Genomic DNA, 13,637 nt, shown 5'->3' with positions numbered 1-13,637 from the left:
TCACTTCGGGCTTTCCTCCCACATTAAGCTGACACGCCGCGATATAACTGGAATACTGTTCAAAGAGGTGTTGACCCAACTCACTAACTAACTGCATCACTTCTGGCTTTCCTCCCACATTAAGCTGACACGCCGCGATATAACTGGAATACTGTTCAAAGAGGTGTTGACCCAACTCACTCACTCACTCACTAACTGCATCACTTCTGGCTTTCCTCCCACATTAAGCTGACACGCCGCGATATAACTGGAATACTGTTCAAAGAGGTGTTGACCCAACTCACTCACTCACTCACTAACTGCATCACTTCGGGCTTTCCTCCCACATTAAGCTGACACGCCGCGATATAACTGGAATACTGTTCAAAGAGGTGTTGACCCAACTCACTCACTTACTCACTAACTGCATCACTTCGGGCTTTCCTCCCACATTAAGCTGACACGCCGCGATATAACTGGAATACTGTTCAAAGAGGTGTTGACCCAACTCACTAACTAACTGCATCACTTCTGGCTTTCCTCCCACATTAAGCTGACACGCCGCGATATAACTGGAATACTGTTCAAAGAGGTTTTGACCCAACTCACTCACTCACTCACTAACTGTATCACTTCGGGCTTTCCTCCCACATTAAGCTGACACGCCGCGATATAACTGGAATACTGTTCAAAGAGGTGTTGACCCAACTCACTCACTAACTGCATCACTTCTGGCTTTCCTCCCACATTAAGCTGACACGCCGCGATATAACTGGAATACTGTTCAAAGAGGTGTTGACCCAACTCACTCACTTACTCACTAACTGCATCACTTCTGGCTTTCCTCCCACATTAAGCTGACACGCCGCGATATAACTGGAATACTGTTCAAAGAGGTGTTGACCCAACTCACTCACTCACTCACTAACTGCATCACTTCGGGCTTTCCTCCCACATTAAGCTGACACGCCGCGATATAACTGGAATACTGTTCAAAGAGGTGTTGACCCAACTCACTCACTTACTCACTAACTGCATCACTTCGGGCTTTCCTCCCACATTAAGCTGACACGCCGCGATATAACTGGAATACTGTTCAAAGAGGTGTTGATCCAACTCACTAACTAACTGCATCACTTCTGGCTTTCCTCCCACATTAAGCTGACACGCTGCGATATAACTGGAATACTGTTAAAAGCGGCGTAAAACCCAACTCACTCACTCACTCACTAACTGCATCACTTCTGGCTTTCCTCCCACATTAAGCTGACACGCCGCGATATAACTGGAATACTGTTCAAAGAGGTGTTGACCCAACTCACTCACTAACTGCATCACTTCTGGCTTTCCTCCCACATTAAGCTGACACGCCGCGATATAACTGGAATACTGTTCAAAGAGGTGTTGACCCAACTCACTCACTCACTCACTAACTGCATCACTTCGGGCTTTCCTCCCACATTAAGCTGACACGCCGCGATATAACTGGAATACTGTTCAAAGAGGTGTTGACCCAACTCACTCACTTACTCACTAACTGCATCACTTCGGGCTTTCCTCCCACATTAAGCTGACACGCCGCGATATAACTGGAATACTGTTCAAAGAGGTGTTGATCCAACTCACTAACTAACTGCATCACTTCTGGCTTTCCTCCCACATTAAGCTGACACGCTGCGATATAACTGGAATACTGTTAAAAGCGGCGTAAAACCCAACTCACTCACTCACTCACTAACTGCATCACTTCTGGCTTTCCTCCCACATTAAGCTGACACGCCGCGATATAACTGGAATACTGTTCAAAGAGGTGTTGACCCAACTCACTCACTAACTGCATCACTTCTGGCTTTCCTCCCACATTAAGCTGACACGCCGCGATATAACTGGAATACTGTTCAAAGAGGTGTTGACCCAACTCACTCACTTACTCACTAACTGCATCACTTCGGGCTTTCCTCCCACATTAAGCTGACACGCCGCGATATAACTGGAATACTGTTCAAAGAGGTGTTGACCCAACTCACTCACTCACTCACTAACTGCATCACTTCTGGCTTTCCTCCCACATTAAGCTGACACGCCGCGATATAACTGGAATACTGTTCAAAGAGGTGTTGACCCAACTCACTAACTAACTGCATCACTTCTGGCTTTCCTCCCACATTAAGCTGACACGCCGCGATATAACTGGAATACTGTTCAAAGAGGTGTTGACCCAACTCACTCACTCACTCACTAACTGCATCACTTCGGGCTTTCCTCCCACATTAAGCTGACACGCCGCGATATAACTGGAATACTGTTCAAAGAGGTGTTGACCCAACTCACTCACTTACTCACTAACTGCATCACTTCGGGCTTTCCTCCCACATTAAGCTGACACGCCGCGATATAACTGGAATACTGTTCAAAGAGGTGTTGACCCAACTCACTAACTAACTGCATCACTTCTGGCTTTCCTCCCACATTAAGCTGACACGCCGCGATATAACTGGAATACTGTTCAAAGAGGTGTTGACCCAACTCACTAACTAACTGCATCACTTCTGGCTTTCTCCCACATTAAGCTGACACGCCGCGATATAACTGGAATACTGTTCAAAGAGGTGTTGACCCAACTCACTAACTAACTGCATCACTTCTGGCTTTCCTCCCACATTAAGCTGACGCGCCGCGATATAACTGGAATACTATTAAAAGCGGCGTAAAACCCAACTCACTCACTCACTCAGGTCTGGTTTTCTATAAAACTTACCACGCTCCCATACGGTCTCCGAACGGTGAAGACCCCTGGAACTGTCCATTCATGGCCGCCAACACGTCCTTTACGGAGGCAGTAGTCGGGGCCGCTGATGGTGTCAACGCTGAGACCACGACTAGAAACCAGAAAAGTTTCAAATCTAAACAATTAACAAATCTCATAAAATAAATGTTCACAAAGAACTCCATGGTGTGACACACACACACACACACACACACACACACACACACACACACACACACAGAGCTCTGACCACCCTGGCTGTGACCTTGACCCAGTCTGGACCTGACAATCCAGTGATTGACACGCAATCCGTCAAGTCACTGAGCCTGATTAAACTTTCGATTGATTGAAATTCTCAATGTCAGTTATATCAATGACAAGTAAAACAGTATGCTGAACTATGATAGCCCAGGTCAAGACTCGATGAATGGTGATATGACAATTATCATAAATGTGATATGACTTTATTAAGGTGGAGTGATAATCACCATTAAATCTAATAATAGTAATATCGGCACGCCTCTAATCGGGAACAAGGGCATTGATTAATTTCTGATGGTACTAAAATATCACAACACTTGCCATCACTCCCTCCGGCATGGAACAGTGATTTCAACCATTAAAAGACTCGACTATTTACAGCCGCATGGAATAGCTGAGTATGGCATAAAACTACATTCACTTAGCTTACCGGTAAGCAAGTCCTCCCTAAACAAGCAAAATGTAGAAAAAAACGATTCATCTCGCTCTGTTAAATAAACACAATAAATGGTGCTAATGACATCAATTAATGACGACGTTGGTATGTTGTCGAGGAAACGTGTACCTGCTCACCGGTGAGGCTGATGAAACTTGTCCTGTACACAAACACACGTTTAGAACGAGTGAGAGAATCGATCCATGAGCCGTGCTGATATTACCACAAATTAATGGTTGATGTGGTTTACACACACACACACACACACACACACACACACACGCTCCAGACAGACACACACAGCGACAGAGAGACAGACACACACACATACAGACACACACAGTGACAGACAGACACACACAAACAGCGTTGCAACAAACAACAAGAGTTTGCCACTAACTTGGCTATATCCCCTGCCCCTGTTGCAGAATTTATGACATAATTTAATCTAAAGAAACCCTAACCTTTTTTAACCGAGGTGGAACTTGTTATGGAAATTGTAAAAAAAAGAAGAGTTTGGAACCTAAGTCCATCTTGTTGCCACGGAAACGTAAAAAATAAAAATTTCTAAAATTTCTAAATAGCAAAAGGAACCAGTTCAGCATATATCTGACAAACCTGCAAAGTTTCATGAAAAAATATTGAATGGTTTATGAGTTATGCTCCGGAAAGGAACCCTACCCTCACAGAACCAAAGTCCATCTTGTTGCCACAGAAACATAAAAAATAAAAATTTCTAAAATTTCTAAATAGCAAAAGGAACCAGTTCAGCATATATCTGACAAACCTGCAAAGTTTCATGAAAAAATATTGAATGGTTTATGAGTTATGCTCCGGAAAGGAACCCTACCCTCACAGAACCAAAGTCCATCTTGTTGCCATGGAAATGTAAAAAATAAAAATTTCCTAAAATATCTAAATAGCAAAAGGCACCAGTTCAGCATGTACTTGACAGACCTGCAAAGTTTCATGAAAAAATATTGAACGTTTCTGAGTTATTCTATATCCCTCGCCAACTTTGTTGGGTGGGGGATGATAAGTTACATGTTCACCACACGCAGCAATCTTCCAGATATATTGGACCAGACAATCCAGTGATAGTTCTAGTATCGTCGTCTTGCATGTTGAATGTTGTTGACAGCCATCATTTCTCGCCTTACACAGATTTGTAGTCACCCAGCATACCTTAACATGCGACAGCGCTGTTCCTGAAGACGTGGTGCTGCTTCATCGACACTCTTCACATCTCTGGCACTCCACAGACGTTCTGCTGCCGCCGAAGCCCTCGGCCTGCAAGTGAGTGAGTGAGTGAGTGAGTGAGTGAGTGAGTGAGTTTGTCATCAGTGCCGGTTGACATACAACTATCTGTATCTACGTCTATAGGCATCGTCTCTCCAGAAAGCGGAAGATCCGCTATTCGATCCCTTGCCGTGTCGCACAACAAAAACCTTTAAATATCATACTTGTTGTTTCCCTGCCTTGTTCTTGGAATTAAGGGGATAAAGCAAGGACTGGTGAGCTTGGAGTGAGTATACTGTGTCGGAGTGGGGTATCCATGTTAAACTGCGGCATGGTATATGAGTGGGCTGACACAATAAATCTGTCAGTCTAGACTTAAAGAAGTATCACACATGTACATGTACGTTGCTATATGAATGCTATAATTTTAAACTCCATTTCACCTCGTCCAACAAGATTACCTTCAAAATCCTTTGTCTATCCAAATATTAACCTATCTGAAGTTAGACACATGCATCAACTATGGATACGAGAAATCGCCTAATATTACACAATACAGCATCGGGAACGTGTTTATTGATTTCGTGTACTCGTGCACGAGTCCCAGACCAACATTCATCGGAAGTGAGCACAAACTTAACGTAGCTCGTGACAAGCAAGTTGTTGTATTGCAACAGATTACCTGCCTTATGACATAATTTATCAAAGCAACGCTTTTCTCAAGTACGTAATCTTGGCGTAACTGTTGTGTAAACAATTGAGCTACTTGACACAGCCCTGGCATTGATGTTTTGTTTATCTGAGCAGACACATCGTCTGCTTATTGCTACATCTCTGTGAACCCTTTCATCAAACATAGTGAAGCATCAGGTTCTCCGGAAAAATCAATTCCGCGCTCATTGTACTTTTGTCTGAAAATCATGCACATTTGCATTGTACTCAACTGCTGATGACACACAATTGGTAGGTTTATTTGGCAACCATTCAATCAATGTCCCCAGTAGATGTTCTATACTTACATACCAATATGCCCACAGTTAGTTTCTTCAATAATACACAATTCTTTGTCTGTGTTACAGTCAAAGTCTACAATCAGGCAATGTGTATATTGATTGAAAATTTCTGACAATATGTTTTGTTTGTTTGTTTGGTTGTTGTGCAACGCCACACTCAGCAATATTCCAGCTACCCCCCCTACCGTGTCAGCTGGTTTGACAATCTGCAACGGGGCGAGGGTCATTTCAACTTTATTTGCAGAAATTATTAAACTTTATTCAAGGAAAAGAGATACAAATCATGTTTATGTATGGAAATAGTTATTGAAACAGTTATTTAGGACGAAATGCGAAGTTTTATTGTCAAATGCTGGGCTGGCTATCGGACACGGGTTGACATCGCCAGTGGAAAAAAAATGTGAGATCTTCGATTCCGTGTAAAAGACGACCCCCCTTCTTAACCCCCTCATTTTAGGTAAAAAAACCTCACCTTATACACAGCGATATACGGTATATGATGGCAGTCTGTTAATAATGAGTTACAACATGCATAGAAAAAACAGTCAGGCCATGAGGAATATCTCTCTTTTCCTCTTTTGTTGTTTAATGCCTCACTCAGAAATATTCCAGCTACATGACAGCAGTCTGTAAATAATCGAGTCTGGGCCAGACGATCCAGTGATTGACGTCATGTGCATCAATCCATGCAGTTGGGATACGATGACATGCATCAACCAAGTCAGAGAGCCTGACCATCCAATCCTGTTAGTTGCCTCTTACAACAAGCATAGTCGCCTTTTACAGCAAGCATGGGTTGCTGAAGACCTATTTCACCCCCGACCTTCATGGGTTCTGTTAATACATGTATGTATATTGACTGATTCACTCAAGCAATGTACATATTGCCTGAAAAATGAGACTGGATATTTGACAGATTGACTGAAATGAATTAGACTCCTTAATTTAATCCTCTCATTACCCTTTGGATCCATTTTGATCTTATGAGGATCAAAGTAACTTCTGTAAGTAATTATAAATGTTTTGTAAAAGATCATGAATTGACTGGTTCTTCAAACATGACAAAATACTAGAGTCTGTTTATTTTTTATATTACTTATCATTATTTGTTTACGCTTCTTCCAACATTCAATGCACAGTGATTTGTTCAGTTCTACTACCTCACGAGTGATATTACCATATTTAGTCAATTCCAACATTCAATGCACAGTGATTTGTTCAGTTCTACTACCTCACGAGTGATATTACCATATTTAGTCAATGTTTCCACATTTTGTCACGACCACCATGACAAGTTGAAACCTGTCTGAATGATGTCAAACCTATCGTCAATATGTGTACAGTATATGGGTCCTTGAGCACTGGCATTGCGTTACGAATTAACTTTTCAATATCACCACACTGAGAAATTTCATAATGGCCAAGGATGTACTACTGACAAGTGAACTTAGTCTTAGCAGGAAAAGCTTCATTGAGTTCTACAAGTGTTAATGCAAAATACTTGTTGGTCAATAATAAGAACTTCTTGTCAGACTCTTTCTTTTTCAGCAACTGTTCCTGCAAAGTAGAAACCATTTATGGATAACAACTTCTTTAGTCCTGTCTTGACAGCGGTTTAAGGATCTATACCAAAACGTCGCCTTTACAGTATTTAAGCAGTTGTTATCCATAAATTGTGTCTACTTTGTAATCCGACAACTTCTAAGTACATTGTAATGCCTATCAAAATATTCAACTATTCGTGAATCAAGTCCAGAGCTCCAGATAAGCTGCGTATCTGCGTGAAATACGCATCAGAAATGCAGAAATACGCAGTAAAATATAATCCAAGTGTATCAAATACGCAACGAACATTACAGATACGCTACAAAAATAAAATTTGTGCGTATCATCAAATTATTGTGAAGTAACCCTGCGTATTCGATTAGCAAATCAGCAACTTATTTTGAAATTATAAAAGGGCATTCCGTCAACCTTGCCAAACTCCACGATGACAGTTACATCCTGATCATATGCCATCACACTTTCGTGTGGAAGTATTGTGGTATTTTTGAGTCCTATAAAGCTCTCGAACCCACACGACACCAGTTTGCAGGGACTAGATGAATAGTGTTTTTATATATTTAACTTAAATACCCACATGTGTAAAAACTAGTGGGTAACAGAAATTTGAATACGCAGATAGAATTACTGATACCCAATGATTTTAAAATGCATGGGTAAAATACCCACAACACCAAAAGCTGATCTGGAGCTCTGGAAGTCCTGGCAAAAGTTGACCGAGCAATGGTCAGAGCTACAGATAAACAGTGTATTTGCGTAAAATACCCCCCCCCCCTCAAAAAAAATATTCAAAACCCAATTACTTTCAATTAACTTGTGTTCAGAAACGCATACATTAAATGAAAAACTCAAATGTATAAAAACAGCGTGGTTCGCGTAAATACCCAATGAAGCTTTTTCAGCATGTGTACAAAAGAGATAATTCACGAAACACAATTACGAGCTTATTTACTTTCTAAGTCAAGCCTATATACTTACAACAGTTATATACATCTAAAACATTACTTCATTTTTTTTAAAATCTTAAAATGTTCACTAATTTTGGGAAAAACCGAATAGAGTGATGAATAGATGGGTAAAAAAATATTGGATACCCAATGAAAAATGTAATACTCCAATAAAAAAAGAAACCCTAGAGTAAAAGCTCAATTGCTCAAAAAGTTATCTGGATAGTATTACTTTTTTTTAATTCCACTTTATATTAAAGGTCAGTGTCACCTACTGTTTTCACACGTACCTACTGTACTAATGAGGCTTCTAATCAGGAGATAGTTTCAGGTCACTGCTACCTAGTATTTGACTAACTATTTGGTATCTAATCTGTTTTAGTTTTCATTTATTTAAACAGAGGTAATTAGTGGTGTATTGACATTTGTCAATATCAGATTGTTTCCAATATATTGTGTAAACTGCATACTTAGATATGATACTTTGATAAGATCAGAGCAGATCCAAATTAAAAGGAGATTGAATTAAGGAGTCTAATTCATTTCAGTCAGTCTAGGATCTAGTCTCATTTTTCAGGCAATAAGTTCATTCCCCGAGTGAATCTGTCAATAAACATATTGACTGACATTTTTAGTCAATAAATATAATGCCTGATTATAGACACTGACTGTACATATACAAGCGTGGGAAGGTATTTCACATAGAGTCCTTACCAGAGTCTGGTCATGAGATTCTCGTTGTCGACGTACTCCGCCCATAGACAAGCCTCTCCCCCCAACACTCGCGTCTCGTCCACGCCCTGACCTGCGAGGGTAGATAGTGGGGGTTGTCTCAACAACACATGCATGAATAATACACTTCTGATGGTGGTGACAGAATGTTGTTGTATGCTGGGCCATCTGCATTTGAGCCACGTAACCTGTCTTGGTTTATGACATGAAATCATGATTCAATGGCCTCACTCACTCACTACTACACCCAAACTCACTCACTCACTCAAACCCACCAACCAACCCACCCAAAGCTCACTCACTCACTCACCCACCCACCCAAAGCTCACTCAATATCTCACTCACCCACCCGAAGCTCACTAATCCACTCACTCACTCACAGGCATTCCCGTTTACCGGTAATTACCAGTTTTTCACTGGTAAAATTAGGCTTGGACCTTAATTCATGTCACTGCCAGTCCTTGTGGACCGGCAACTATAGTACCTTATAATTCAATGGTGATATTCATATAAGTACATTTTTTGAACAAAGTCAGCTTGTCTGTTACCATCAGGGTCTCCCCTTGTCTATTTCTAGGTTAAACATCCATTTCGTCTCGAAACATAAAAAAAGAAGAGAAAATTGTGACTGAAGTTTGTGTGAATGACGTATAGACCTAGCTCAGTTACTTCAGAGATGACATCTTTGCACTGAACATGATGATGGAGGACACAAGGACTGACAGTTTCAAAAGCCAGCAGGAACTCTGCCCACTCACCTGGGAATGCCGGATCACAGGTGTAGTACTTGGGCCAGTCCGGCCCAAACTGGATCATATCGAGGTACCAACACGCAGAGTACAACACTCGGTATCCCTTCTGTATCGCCTCGCGCATCAACATGGCGTCCCCCATCCATATCTCGGCGATTGTGTCGTTCACCATCTGAACACATAGGATGATCCTTGTAAGGATGAGTGAGTGAGTGTGTTACGCTGCAGTCACCAGGATCAAGAGATGTTTGGAGTGGTTGGAATGGACCAAACCAACCCGAGTGGAACATATGAGTGAAAATGTCAAATTTCTCAGGCCACGAGATGATATAAACATGTTATTTTACCAAACAGCCAACTTGTTTGTTATGTATTTTCTTACTGATCTGGTCTGATTGTTTGTTGTTTAATGCTGCACTCAGCAACATTCCAGCTTTTTGATGGCGGTCTCTAAATAATCAAGTCTGGACCATACAATCCAGTGATTGACATCATGAGCATCGATGTACACAATTGGAATACGATGACATGCATCAACCAAGTCAGCAAGCCTGACCACCGGATCCAGTTAGTTGCCTCTTAAGACAGCAGAGATGCCTTTTACAGCAAGCATGGGTTGCTGAAGACCTATTCTCTACTGATTTTCACGATATGGCTGAAATATTGCCGATGGGACATAAAAATGTTAATTAACTTAACTCCCTGATCTAGTCTGAAAACCATAGCGTCAGTGAGAAAGACAGGGAGAAGTCCGGCACTAACAAAGTGTTTCCTCCATGTTACTTCACTCAGATATTAAATACGTCATGAAACATAATATTTCATGTTGATGGTAACAGAAAGACATGTACAAATGAACCTATTACGTGAGTTGTTAGATAAACTTTATATAAAGGTGTTAGCATATACTGTGCCCGACTTCCCCCGTTGGGTTTTTGGGTTAGAGTAGGTTCCAAGCATCCTAGTCCCGTGATTGGTTGATTGTGTATTGACGCCATGGATCGTTTCACCCTTTACCTTGATGTTTGTTTTTGTAGAGGCTTCTTGCCAAAGAATGAACTTGACCCCCTGGACGCGAGACTTGCTGACTGCATGAACGTCCTTCATGAATCTGTGGATGGAAGTACCTATGGTGAACATGGTGGCCCAGTCAGTCCTCCTGGTCCGAGACATGCAGAGTGAGTGAGTGAGTGGGTGAGTGAGTGGGTGAGTGAGTGAGTGAGTGAGTGGGTGGGTGGGTGGGTGGGTGGGTGAGTGAGTGAGTGAGTGAGTGGGTGAGTGAGTGAGTGAGTGAGTGAGTGAGTGAGTGAGTGAGTGAGTGAGTGAGTGGGTGGGTGGGTGAGTGAGTGAGTGAGTGAGTGAGTGGGTGGGTGGGTGGGTGGGTGGGTGAGTGAGTGAGTGAGTGAGTGAGTGAGTGAGTGAGTGAGTGGGTGGGTGGGTGAGTGAGTGAGTGGGTGGGTGGGTGGGTGGGTGGGTGGGTGAGTGAGTGAGTGAGTGAGTGAGTGAGTGAGTGAGTGAGTGAGTGAGTGAGTGAGTGAGTGAGTGAGTGGGTGGGTGGGTGGGTGGGTGAGTGAGTGAGTGAGTGGGTGGGTGGGTGGGTGGGTGAGTGAGTGAGTGGGTGGGTGAGTGAGTGAGTGAGTGAGTGGGTGGGTGGGTGAGTGAGTGAGTGAGTGAGTGAGTGAGTGAGTGAGTGAGCGAGATCGTGAGTGAGTGAGTGAGTGAGTGAGTGAGTGAGTGAGCAAGCGAACTGTTACACTGTTTTCAACAGTATTCCAGTTATATCGTGGCGTGTCAGCTTAATGTGGGAGGAAAGCCTGATCAGACATTTACCACTTGGGTGAAACCCACGAGCACGGGTATGTTGACAAACCTAGAAACATAATCGGGGAGAACCGGGATTTGAATCCATTATCTCGGGTATCTGGCGTGCCCTACGACCAACCATGCAACTCTGTGGATCGGATGTCTCCAGGCCCCAATGGTGTGGATCTTTGCTCATGCATTCAGTCATTGCTGTGTCAAGTACAGGTTCAATTATTTAAAGCCTGCTCTCAAAAGAAAGCTGGAATATTAACCACTGCACATTTCACAGTCAGTCTCTCAAATTTCCCGTCTATAAAATAAATATGTAAACAGTAAACTACATTCATAACGAACACGCTTATAATGAACTGACCAATATAGCGAACTTATTTTTTAATCCCAGCCATTTGTTGCATATATGCTGTATATATGCTTATAAAGAACTACGGTTATTACAAACTAAAATTAGTGGTCCCTTTGAGTTTGTTATAACCGTAGTTTACTGTATATTTGTTTACGTCGAGGAGCTATTATATCAAGTGAGACATCCATAGTATCAGACAGTCAAGGGAGATAACCAAGTAGTTAGGTGACTAGATTAACAAGGGAGACTATCCTACTTGCCTATTCTGGAAATACTCCCACAATGTCACCGTGTCAAGTGGTAGACCTGGCTGTCTGTTTACAGTCTTCTTAATCTTTGTCTCCAGGTTTTGTAGCAGGCCACTCTGGGCCTTGACCAGTCTCTCCCCATTCTTCATCACCTCGTCGTTCGCCCTCCTGTTCCGATCAAGATTAAGGGAAATAATTGTAGGATCTCTCCTAGGGCTGGGAAGGGTAACTCGGGTACCCGGGTCAGGTGGGTACTGAGTAGGACCCGGGTACCCACAGGACTACCTGCACCCATGGTTAGTCACGTGATATATTGTTTAATGACAAAAATTATCAAGAACTCTATGTTTAAACTACAAGTCACTAATGTTTCTGACTACTGCACCCATTCCTTCTGACTTTTTTTTATGTTTGAATAAAAATAAAACTTCAGTCAACTTCAGTGTATACACCAGATCGTGTTATACCTGTATCGAAACAAATTTTGCCAGGTCTACGGTCAAATTTGTCCCACTCGGACAGTTTGTACCTACCTCTTGAGACCTACAGCAGGTACTTGGGTGGGGTCGGGTATTAGGGGGATGGGTACCCAGGTAGTCAATTTGGACTCATCCCAGCAATAGTCTCACCCTCACCAGGGGCGGTCTGGTAGCCTGGTGGTTAAAGCGTTCGCTCGTCACGCCGAAGACCCAGGTTCGAATCCCAACATGGGTACAATGTGTGAAGCCCATTTCTGGTGTCCCCCGCCGTGATATTGCTGGAATATTGCTAAAAGGGGCGTAAAACCCAACTCACTCACTCACCCGAACCATATCATAGCCCTCTCTACAATCTAGTCTCTACAATCTAGAGTTACATAGCTTTACTAGCCGACTCTTGAGACAAATTCCACCTGAATTGATCACAAGTTATAACAGAAACCTGTGCCCATGGGGTTAAGTACATTATCAGCTGTCGACTGGTCTCAAGGGGTATTTGGTAATATGCACCCTGATTGCGAGCCTCTCTACCCCGAGCCGGTAATAATCTAACATAATCTAAGTGAATGGTTTAATACAACAATATTTATTCATTTAAACAACATTCACAAAAAAACGCTACTTACCAACAGTCCGCTGGAACCTCATCCCCACCAGCATGAATGAACTGGTCCGGAAATAGGTCAAGGACTTCCCTGAACAATTCCTTAAGGAAAGCATACGTGGAATCCTTGCTGGGGTCGATGGGGCCTACCATTCCATATGTTGGATAATTTTTATTGTAGCACTTGGTGATCAGCTCTGGACGACCGTGCCCCCAGGCGTACGTGTGACCTGTGTAAAACAAGAAGTTGACCCCAGGTTTCTTGGACTAAAAAGGATCCCCAAACCATTTTGTTTGGTTATTTGAAAAATACACATAACCTTGTTTCTCATCTTTGGTAGGGAGGTAATAACTTGATTTCCAAAATACCCAGTCGAGATTACAAACTGGCATCCATTTTGTTTTTCAGCCTTCACTTTTGGCACTGTATATGAGGGAAGGTGCTTGGTA

The 13,637-nt window shown here is 42.5% G+C and overlaps 1 protein-coding gene across 1 annotated transcript in view; it reads right to left on the bottom strand.

The window, feature by feature from the left end:
- LOC124113430 (beta-hexosaminidase subunit beta-like) overlaps positions 1-13,637 on the bottom strand; it is a 53,080-nt gene that overhangs the window by 10,806 nt on the left and 28,637 nt on the right. The window contains exons 6-12 of the mRNA XM_046473778.2: positions 13,210-13,417; positions 12,117-12,272; positions 10,707-10,800; positions 9,696-9,861; positions 8,920-9,010; positions 4,629-4,733; positions 2,738-2,858 (exon numbers count right to left, since the gene is read on the bottom strand). Coding sequence (XP_046329734.2) covers positions 2,738-2,858; positions 4,629-4,733; positions 8,920-9,010; positions 9,696-9,861; positions 10,707-10,800; positions 12,117-12,272; positions 13,210-13,417 — 941 coding nt within the window. The remainder of the gene's footprint in view (positions 1-2,737; positions 2,859-4,628; positions 4,734-8,919; positions 9,011-9,695; positions 9,862-10,706; positions 10,801-12,116; positions 12,273-13,209; positions 13,418-13,637) is intronic.

This window comes from Haliotis rufescens, unplaced genomic scaffold (assembly GCF_023055435.1).
Source record: "Haliotis rufescens isolate VD_foot unplaced genomic scaffold, xgHalRufe1.0.p SCAF_27, whole genome shotgun sequence".
Taxonomy (NCBI): Eukaryota; Metazoa; Mollusca; class Gastropoda; order Lepetellida; family Haliotidae; genus Haliotis; species Haliotis rufescens.
Note: the sequence above shows the minus strand (reverse complement) of the source record. Positions and strands in the feature narration are given on the sequence as shown.